Genomic DNA, 10738 nt, shown 5'->3' with positions numbered 1-10738 from the left:
CCCCTGCTTGTATTCTGCACTCTGTCCTTCTCTCTAAAATAAAATAAACATTAAAAAAAAATTTTAATGAAAATAATCTGCTCAGAGATTCCTTAAAAGAGTGGTGATTGGTTAAGCATTAAAAAAAAAAAAACCTGATGGGGCTCAGTCGGTTAAGCGTCTGACTTAAGCTCAGGTCATGATCTCATGGCTCATGGGTTCAGGCCCCACATCGGGCTCTGTCCTGACAGCTCAGAGCCTGGAGCCTGCTTCAGATTCTGTGTCTCCCTCTCTCTCTTCCCCTACCCTGCTCGTGCTCTCTTTCTCTCAAAAATAAAATAAACATTAAAAATTTTTTAAAAAACAACACCTGAAGTCATTTTACCCTCCAGTATCTTCCTGTCTCTAAAATGAGATATTCAGTAAGCTGTGTCAGATGCACTATATATAGTCAGCCTTCGAAAGAAATATATTATTTCATATACTTAACAAGTAACAGGGGCAGTCACTTTAATACGAAACATTCACTCTTGATTCTCTGTTTAGCACTCAGAACACACAATGAAAATGCACAAATAGGGTGTTCTGTGGTTTTGAATTTTGGGGGTATATAAGGAAGGTGGAAAGGGGAAAAGAAAAAAGAAAAACAGTAAGAGGTCAGCAAATTCTCCCCAACACTATAGAAATTAACCAAACCTAGCTTCAAATATCTAAATTAAATGGCAAGGAGTGATAATCTTAGTATTAAAAGAAAAAGCATTTTAGGGGTACCTGGGTGGCTCAATCGGTTAAGCATCTGACTCTTAATCTTGGTTCAAGTCATGATCTCACAGTTGGAGCCCCATACGGGGCTCTGCACTGACAGTGAGGAGCCTGCTTGGTATTCTCTCTCCCTTCTCTCTCTTTCCCTATCCCACTCACACACACTCTCTCTCTGTCTCTCAATAAATAAATAAACTTAAAAAAAAATTAGAAGAAACATTTTAAAATATAGTAAGAGTAAAGATATCATGTGCTTCCTGATAAAATGTGCTGAGAAAGACACATGACTTCACAGTGTTTCTAGCAAAATACATGATCACAAGGAAATATCAGACAAACCCAAATTAACTGTTCTGTATTCTTCAAAAATACATAAGGGGAAAAAAGCAAGGTACAGTGCTCCAGAGTAAAGAAGATTAAAGACACATGACAATGAAATGCAATGCATGTTCCAGAATTGGATGCAGGGCCAGAAAAAAAATAAACTTTTGTCTTTCACTATACAGGACATTATGAAGCAACTGGCAAAACACGAATAAGGTCTGTAGAGTAGAAATACTGTATCGGGGCGCCTGGGTGGCGCAGTCGGTTAAGCGTCCGACTTCAGCCAGGTCACGATCTCGCGGTCCATGAGTTCGAGCCCCGCGTCGGGCTCTGGGCTGGTGGCTCAGAGCCTGGAGCCTGTTTCCGATTCTGTGTCTCCCTCTCTCTCTGCCTCTCCCCCGTTCATGCTCTGTCTCTCTCTGTCCCAAAAATAAATAAACGTTGAAAAAAAAATTAAAAAAAAAAAAAAGAAATAACTACTGTATCAATGTTAATCTCTAATTTTGCTAACTATAATGAGGTTATAGAGAATATTCCTATTTGGGGGAAATACATATTGAAGTATTCAGGGGTAAAGGAGCATCATGTCTGCAACTTAATCTCAAATGACTCAGAAAAATAACAGAGAGAATGATAAAGCAGATGTAAAATATTACTATTTGATAAATCTGAGTGAAGGATCTATGAGAATCTATATACAATTTTTGCAAATTAAGTCTAAATCTATAATTTTTAACTTTTTATTTTGAAATATAGTAAAAAGATTATCCTCTGTCTCCTTGAAGGTAGATCTCCTAAGGTTACATTAAAAACATTTTAAAAATCATTCAAATATTACATGAGATCAATGAGACAGTGACTAGAAAGTTGTTTTAAGTAAATGTCTTTGATCTCTGGATAGATATTTTTAAAATATTATTTATAATAACACAAAAATGTCTTTTATGGGAGTAGGACTAAGTTACTAGCCAAAATGTATATTAATACAGATTTTTTTGAAGTATATGTAAGTTTCATGGGGAGAAGGCGTCAATTTGTCTTATTCACCTAAGCAGTACTTTAAACAGTTCTTGGCACATGGTAATAGTAATCAATAATAATTAGTATTTGAGTAATTAGTATGTCCTAGACACTAACCTAAGTGCTTTGTGTCCACTAACTCATTAAATCTTCACAGAGTCCAAGAAATATTTGTGAATGAATTAGTACTTTTTGCAGGATGACGATTACATTCAGTTCAGAAATCACGTTAACATCAGTTCCTAAAAATCACCAGGTTATGGAAAATTGTGCAATGAACACCACAGGACTCATAGGGAAAATGGGGTTAGAAGCAAAACATTCACATGCCTGGGTGGCTCAGTCAGTTGGGCACCTGACTCTTGATTTCAGCTCCGGTAGGGATCTCAGAGTTAATGGGTTCGAGCCTGACATCGGGCTCATCCCTGACAGCCCAGAGCCTGCTTGGGATTCTCTCTCTCTCTCCCCCCTGTCCTCTGCATCTCTCTCAAAAAAAAAATAAACATTTTTTAAAAAGCACAATACTCAAAAAACTTCATCAATGACACATTTTTTAAAAGAAACCTGATTAAAATGATAGCACAATTTTACACAGTTTACACATTAAGTGATTAAGAAATACACAAATACAATAATAAATACAGCACTTTACCTTGAAAAAGACCTGAAGTTTGCTTGTGGAAGCACATCAGAAGGGCTGCAGCTCATGAATTACTGTGAAATGATGGAAGGAGGGTTATCTGAAATCGGATGGAAAACTGTAACAACAGATGTGGATGGGAGTGGCTCATAACACAAGGGGTGAACTAAGCTAGCCAACAGATGTTTGAGGTAAGAGGTATGTGCATGTATATGCATGTATTTAACACACTTCAGTTCAGCTGGGTGTAGTTCACTTAGAGAAAATTCTTTCCATAAAGGACCAGATAGAAACTATTTTAGGCTTTGTGGACCATTAGGTCTTTGTTGCAACTATTCCACTCTGAGATTGTGGTACAAAAGTAGCCACAGACAATATAAACAAATGGGCTTAAGTATGTTCCAAAAGAATTTTATTTACAAAAACAGGCCACTAGTTGGTGGTCATGATTTGCTGATCCCTGACCTTGCAGACAAAATCCTGCATAAGAAAATAAAAATTCTGTCTTATGCTCAAATTGTTACCTGATTTATCAACCTTGTTGAGACATACACACATTTTCAAAACAAGCATTATAGCAGAACTATATTTAGAATGCTATCAAATAAATCAAAATATGAATATAATTCAAATAAGCAAAATACCAAATACAGTATTACATGAAAATAAATTATATTTTATTTTGGACTTTATAAATCAAGTATTACCCAATAGTCAACTGAGCACTTTAAATGACCAAAATAAAGACAACTAAGGATAGATTTGAACAACCATAGTCAATCAAAATCTGTGCATTACATTCTATATAATCGTTAAGGAAAGTGGAAAATACTTTGACAGCTCTTTTGAACTGAAATTATCAGGCTCATTTACAATGGCACATGTGACTTTTCTAAGACCATCAAACCACAGAAGTTAACATACAAATTACACTAGAAGATGAATAAGTTTTGGACATGTAATATACAGCATGGTGACTAAAGTTAACTATACTGTATTATGTAATTGAAAGTTGCTAGAGAGTAGATCTTGAAAGTTCTCACCACCACAACAAAAAAATGGTTATGTACGGTGAAGGTGTTAACTAACCTTATTTTGAGGTAAACATTTCAAGATATATACAATTATCAAAACATCACATTGTACATCTTAAACTACACAATGTTACATATTAATTATATCTCAATAAATCTGGGGAAAAACATACTAATTGCACAAAAGTTATACAATATTTGTCCAGGAATTGAGTTAAAAATTCTAAGTTGACCTGCTTCTAAACAGAAAACACTAACATATACAACAATCCTTTGCTCAAGCTGCTATATCTCACATCTGGAATCTCCCCTAGTATTCTTTGTCAAAATTATCCATCCTCTCATCCTCCAAGGGCCAGATTCAAATGCTTTCTCTATAAAGCCTTCCCTGCACCTGATCAGAAATATCTTCCTACTCTGAACTTAGTTTTTACCAAATGCAGCATTTATCACTTTATATCCTACTTCAAAACTATTTGTGTATATGTCTTATTTCCTCTGCTATATGGAAAATAAGACTAACCTTTTAACCAAACTAATCTCTCTGCCTAGGCAGCCCTTTTTCACAGACAACCCTTAATTTCTAACCCATCTTTAAGACTCACTACAAATACCATTTCCTCTGTAAATCCTAGATATCCCAAAAATGAGGCCTTCCTTCATTTCTGATACTCAGTAAAACCAATATACCCCCACTTTAGCACTGTTTTATACCTATTTACGTGATATCTCCCTCATTAGATTAAGAATTCCTTAAGGAGGTGGGAATTTTGTCTTACTAACTTTTGCATACCCTAGCACAGTGCCTGGCCCCTAGTTGATACTCAAATATTTGATCTACTAAGAAAGCATTCTCTCAAAATATGGAATATAAGATATAAACATGTGAACACCACTACCATACCAATAATTTCTTAAACAAATATTGTATAGAACAGTTACCAAGAAAGCTGGACTACAGATACCAAGAATGGCTACTTCAAGCCAAAGCTGAAAGACAAAGTCTCAAGAGACATGATCTGAAAACAGTGGCTACAGCGCCCAATTCACAGAACCTTTTCTCAGGGCAAAAAGCACAATTGGCCAAAACTAATAAAGGTCTTTTCAAAAGTATCATCCCCAATCATAAAAGGGCAGAAATATAATACACTGGATATAATAATCTTTCAAAATAGAACATGTCCTGAGCAACAATAATTACTGACAAACTTCTCGGCAAAAAGTGTTTCCTTTCAATGTTCCAACAAATATATGTACATGACACCATTACAGATTTTATTATCAACAAAACACCTGTATCCTAACATGTAAGTTCTAAGGCAAAAAAAGATATGCATACATGGTAAAGAAACTTCCCTTCATCACTACCCTTCTTATCTCCCAAAGTAAGATAAAAAAAAAAAAAATGACTGACATTCACATAAGCAGGAACATTTTTTTTGTTTCTTTTTAAACTCTACACTCAATGTGGGGCTCGAACTCACAATCCCGAGATCAAGAGTCTCATGCTCGGGGCACCTGGGTGGCTCAGTCGGTTAAGGTCCGACTTTGGCTCAGGTCATGATCTCGCAGTTGGCGAGTTTGGGCCCCACGCCATGGCGGGCTCTGTGCTGACAGCTCAGAGCCTGGAGCCTGCTTCGGATTCTCTGTCTCCCTCTCTCTCTGCCCCTCGCCCACTCACACTGACTAACTGACTGTCCCTCTCTTTCTCTCTCTCTCTCCCCCCTCCAAAAATAAACACTAAAAAAAAAGAGTCTCATGCTCTACCAATTGAGCCAGCCAGGTGCCCCTTTTCTTTTAATAACCTTATAGAACATCTAGTACAGGTTCATTTTACAAATGACAAAACAGAAGCCTAGAAAGTATAAATTTTTCCAAGGTTCTACAATCAGTTAGGCAAAAAGATCTATACCTAGAAAACCTAGATTTGGCTCAGAGTTCAGTTTTCATTCCTAACACTAGTAGTTCTCAAACTTTTAATTTTAGGACCTCTATAGAGTCTCAACAGTTAAAAATTAACAAAGACCACACATAGCTTTAGTTTATTGCCTTTTAAGAACCAATGTTCTAACCATGTTACTTCCTCCAGAACAACTGCAGGCTTTATCAATATTTATTAAACTTATTCCCATTTTACAGATGGAAAAATGGAGGATAAATAGCTTGCATGTTAGCTATTAAGCCAATCATAAGACAAACATTAGCATACAGGTACAGAGAAATCCTACCTAGATGCTCCTTTTACTGTCCTATTATATCCAACATTCCTAAAAGAAGATCTAAACATCATTTTCAAACGGCTTAAACTGTTTGAACAGAGTTTGCCAAAGTTCAAGAAAACATTCCAGGTCTGGAGGAAAGGACTTCATGTAAATCCAAGAACTGTCTGATACAATCCATAAATGTATTCAGACTCCAAAAGTGAAACAGACACATAAATACACACACTTTCTTGCAGAAAATTGTTTCACACACCTGTATCTATACAGAAATTTAAGTACTACATTTATCTTATCTCTAGAAATACAATATATAACTGAAAGCTGATGGCCAACTATACCAAGGGTTGCCAGTAATGAGAACTGGCACGATCAAAATTAAAGTCACAAATGTCTTTCTTTTCATCCCAGTCAGCAACATAACCAAACAACTGGTATTTAAATGTTTTCAAAACCTTTTATAAAATGTGCATGTACTCCCCCTCCACAGCCTGGCTTAACACTTATCACTGGGTGGGAATGCAAATATTTCACAGATAACATTTTTCAAAAATTAAGTTAGTATGCAATTCATTGTGAATTACTGTCCTAAAAGATACTTCCTATGACATTTTCCCAGCATCTCTCCATTTCAACAACTTCTGCTTTTTAAAATTTAAGACCATGGGGGGGTGGCGGGGGGCTCAGGTGGTTGAGTATCCAACTCTTGATTTTGGCTCAGGTCATGATCTCACAGTTCATGAGATCAAGCCCCACTGTCAGTGCTGAGCCTACTTGGGATTCTCTCTCTCTGCCCTTCCCTTGCTCTCTCACACTCTCTCAAAATAAACAAATATTTAAAAATTAATTATTTTTTAAAAAATAGAATTTAAGACCATGGTGTGCTTGGCTGGCTCAGCTGGTGGAGCACGCGACTCTTGATCCTGAGTTCAAGCCCCACTCTAGGCATAGAGCTTACTTAAAAACAAATAAACTAAAAAATAAAATGAACTAAAATTTGAGACCAATAATGTTATACTGCTGTCAACTTTTCAAGTAATCAGCTGCCATAAGTATTAGAATGACAAGTTCCATCAAATCTCTAAGACCTTTATCCAAAAGTAAATTTCATCTGTCAATCAGAAGCTGATCTTTCATAATGACAAATATTTCAAGAAACAAACCAATCTCATTTAAAATAAAATACATAACAAAAAGCCCTTTAAAAACAATAACAAAACCTTTAAGGACTGAGACGCTGATTTTTCAGTGTATGATTCAGGTCATCAGTTTATTTTTGTTCCTTCTTGCCTTTCAGCTATTTTTTTCACCACAGAATCATAGATAACGTCTTTTTTTATAAACACTAGTAAAAATTAGAACTAATCTTTGTTCCTACTTTAAATGCTCAACAAAAGTTCTAATAAAGGAAAAATCTGTGGAGGGGCACCTGGGTTACTCCATCATCGGTTAAGCGTCCAACTCTTGATTTCAGCTCAGGTCATGATCTCACAATTCAAGAGTTCTAGGGCAGCCTGCATCAGGCTCCACTGTCAGTGTGGAGCCTGCCTGGGATTCTCTCTTCTACCTCTCTCTGTGCTCCTCCCCCATCTCTCTCAAAATAAATAATCTTTAAAAAAAAGAAAAAACTAATTTGGATGTAATTTTTTTTTTAAATAAAAGAAAAAAAGAAAAATCTGGAACTATTATGTAAAATAAAACTAACAATTATGTATAAAATTGCTCATATTATTTCTATCTCACATTAGAAGAGAATCAAGAGTGATTCAGTATTGTGGGTTAAACTCAATCAAGCACTACCTGTCCGATTATCCTTTGACTATGATTATGACTTGGGATGAATGACACTTCAGCCTGAGACAGTTCTCAACACCCACTTAGAGCTCTTCCACAGTAAATAATCAGAAAGCATCATACATTTTTAAATTAACATTAATGTATGTGGTTCTTTACAAGGGGTTTTTCATGTAGCTCAGGACTCTCCTGGAATTCAATGTTTCAGTTATTCTCACTATCTCATCTGTACATAAAAGGCAAAATACTATTAACAGCTACAAACTTAAAGACCTATGACAAATGACCACAACAGCAGCTAAAATGAACTTCTTCCACTGTAATACTTGGGCTAAATTAAAACGATCATAATCACATTAGACATGGCAGGTCAAGGGGGCATTAATGCCTTGTGGTTAAGAAGGTAAGTTCTGGAGTCGAAACTAGGTTCAATTCTAGCTCCACCAATTACAAGCTGTATATCTTTAGTCAAGTTCTTTGATCTCCCTATGCCTCAGTTTCCTACTCTTCTGTAAAATAAGGAACACCAAGTACCTATCCCATAGGGTTGTTTTGAGAATTAAGATTATACAGATGAAGACAAACAATAAGCACTCAATTTTAGTTACAATTATTACTCTTACCACCAAGATCTACAAAAATTCAAGACAAGAGAAAAAAACTGACCCTGGCATAAAATGAATGAAGTCTCCTTTTATGAGACTTTCAGTAAAATACAGAGATTATATTTAATTATAAGGTATACCCTTCCTATATATGAACATGAGCACCTAATAACCAGCCAATAAGTTGTATTGGGTACCTCCTATGTACCCAATACCCTATAAATAAAGGTTTATTGTAGTTGGACCAATTAACACAAATTCAGAAACAGGCTAAAATCTTTACACAGCTAGGGATCTGATAAGAACTAACGTGTATTTTTTTTCTCAAGTAAAGGAAAACATATTCTATCTACTGTGTGTTAATGTACAAAAATAGACAATATCACAGGCTCATTCCCAAATTCTACATGCTAGGTAAAGTGCTCTAAAAATGTATACCATCATAATACTCAAAGGCACATTTTGCCAATTACCAATGCAATTCTGATCCATGCCCCCTGTAGTTTATTTTGCCACTAGGCACCAAGAATATATTTAAGAACAGAAAAATTACTTAATTCATGAGGGATGAAAAGTCAGATGTCAAACAGCCTGCAAAGCAAGCCAGCCACCTGTGTAAAAGTGGTATACATGTCATATTAACAACCCATATTTTTAGACACTATCAAGAGGCAAATCAGAAGCACAAGAGAAAAACAAGCTCAAACTAATAAACATGCTTGATTGTTAAAAGGAGCCTGCCAGGCACAGTTTCCCTTGGAATAAATCTTACTTCCCATCAACCCACATTAACCTACTCCCCATTCCTCACGGAATAAATTTTTAAAACGTAGGGTCTAATTACTTTTGCTCGAAATTTGCCCAGAAAGTGGAGAAACATTTGAGGTCTGCCTTACCACTCATTAAAGCTGGACTTCACAAAAAGTATACTGAGGTCCTCTGGAAGCAAAACCCTGCGTTAGTATCCTCTTGCCTAGAGATAAATCCAAGGATACCCTTCAGGATCTGGAGTAGAGAAGGAATGTAAAAACCTAGCAAGACCCACCCGTTCACCCCCACGAAAAAGAGCTTGTCCCCAGGGGCTGCAGAAAAAAAAAATTCCGCAAAGCCGGGGTATTTCCCGTATCCTGCTATCCAAATGCCACTAAGTCCTCCCAGAATCTCACATCCTCCCGCCCGCCCGCCCCTCCCCCTCTTCCCACTCCCCCCTCCTCCCAACCCCTCTCCTTCCCCACGCAGTTTCCAGGCCCAAAGATTAGGAAGAACGGCCGGGATACCAAAACCCCCTCCGACTTAGGGGGCTCTCAATTCCACAAGCACCAAAGAACAAACTAGACAAGCCAACTAAGCTTCACCGGTTAGGGGTGGTTGAAGGAAGCGCTCAACACGCCAGGCCGCGCCCCCCCATCCCCACCCCCACCCTTACCCCCACCCCCACTCCCGGTTAGAAGCTACTGCCGAAACTCCGAAAACCTCCTCACCTGAAGAGAAAACGAGGTCTCTTTCCGCTAAGCGACACAAAGGCCTAACACACAAAGCTGAAGCATTCCCAAACACCCTGCTCAGAAGGCGCGTAGGCCCAGACCGCTAGGACCCGTGAGACGGGGTTGTATTTTACCTCATGGACTCAGCAGTCATGTTTTCGCTTCAACGCCTTGTAGCTTCAACGACCGTAGGGCGCCGCTTTGCGCTCTCCGGCGCCGGGTTACGACAGAAATGTAATGGACTCTTAGTCGTCACTATAGCTGGTGCTGGATCCTCCCCACAGCTCAGAGGCCGGTACCACTGCCCCCGCCGCAGGAGCCGCGGAAACAAAGCGACGCCGCCGCCGCCGCCATTTTGTTGGGCCGAGGCTCAGGCAGAAGAATTGGCGCGTCCTCCCTCTTCCTCTTTCTGTCTCCCATTGGCTACTCCCTCCGCAGCTCAAAATCTTATTGGCGACGGAAATTCACCTTCTTTGGGGGGCCTGTTGCTAAGGCGGCCTACGTCATTTGATCCACTCCACCTTCTCATAGGGGTTCCAATTCAGTCCTAATGACCTGAAAGCGCTAGTGACGTATTTTGACTTTATTCTGAAAATGCTTTTTGATCCATCCTGTTTTCTTTCACATATTGACAAAACAATAACAACTTACATTTACTGAGAGTTTACTATATACCAGCACTATACTAATCCTTTATTCGAGTTATCTCATGCAATCCTTATTCTTTTTGAGGCAGACAGATGCTTGTTAACTACATTCTCCAGATGAGGAAACCAAAACACAGTCTCACGCTAGTGGAGCCAAGATTCAGACCAGACACCACACTCTTAACCTCTGAACTATACGACCATCCTATATATTTTCTTTCCCATATTCC

At 38.0% G+C, this 10738-nt stretch overlaps 1 protein-coding gene across 7 annotated transcripts in view; it reads right to left on the bottom strand.

Annotated features, from left to right (window-relative positions):
- The window catches only part of ATRX (ATRX chromatin remodeler), a 300724-nt gene extending 290486 nt beyond the window's left edge, over positions 1–10238 (bottom strand). For 4 of the 7 annotated variants that reach the window (XM_040467878.1, XM_040467882.1, XM_040467884.1 and 1 more), the window contains exons 1-3: positions 9996–10238; positions 9274–9350; positions 2738–2799 (exon numbers count right to left, since the gene is read on the bottom strand). In XM_040467878.1, the coding sequence (XP_040323812.1) occupies positions 2738–2793 (56 nt within the window). In that variant the 5' untranslated portion in view covers positions 2794–2799; positions 9274–9350; positions 9996–10238. Of the gene's footprint in view, positions 1–2737; positions 2800–9273; positions 9383–9995 lie in introns of all 7 variants that reach the window. The other 3 variants (XM_040467879.1, XM_040467880.1, XM_040467883.1) reach the window with 3 other exon arrangements.
- Positions 10239–10738: the final 500 nt, after the last annotated feature.

Source organism: Herpailurus yagouaroundi, unplaced genomic scaffold (genome assembly GCF_014898765.1).
Source record: "Herpailurus yagouaroundi ecotype Mexico unplaced genomic scaffold, PumYag 67623, whole genome shotgun sequence".
Lineage (NCBI taxonomy): Eukaryota > Metazoa > Chordata > Mammalia > Carnivora > Felidae > Herpailurus > Herpailurus yagouaroundi.
Note: the sequence above shows the minus strand (reverse complement) of the source record. Positions and strands in the feature narration are given on the sequence as shown.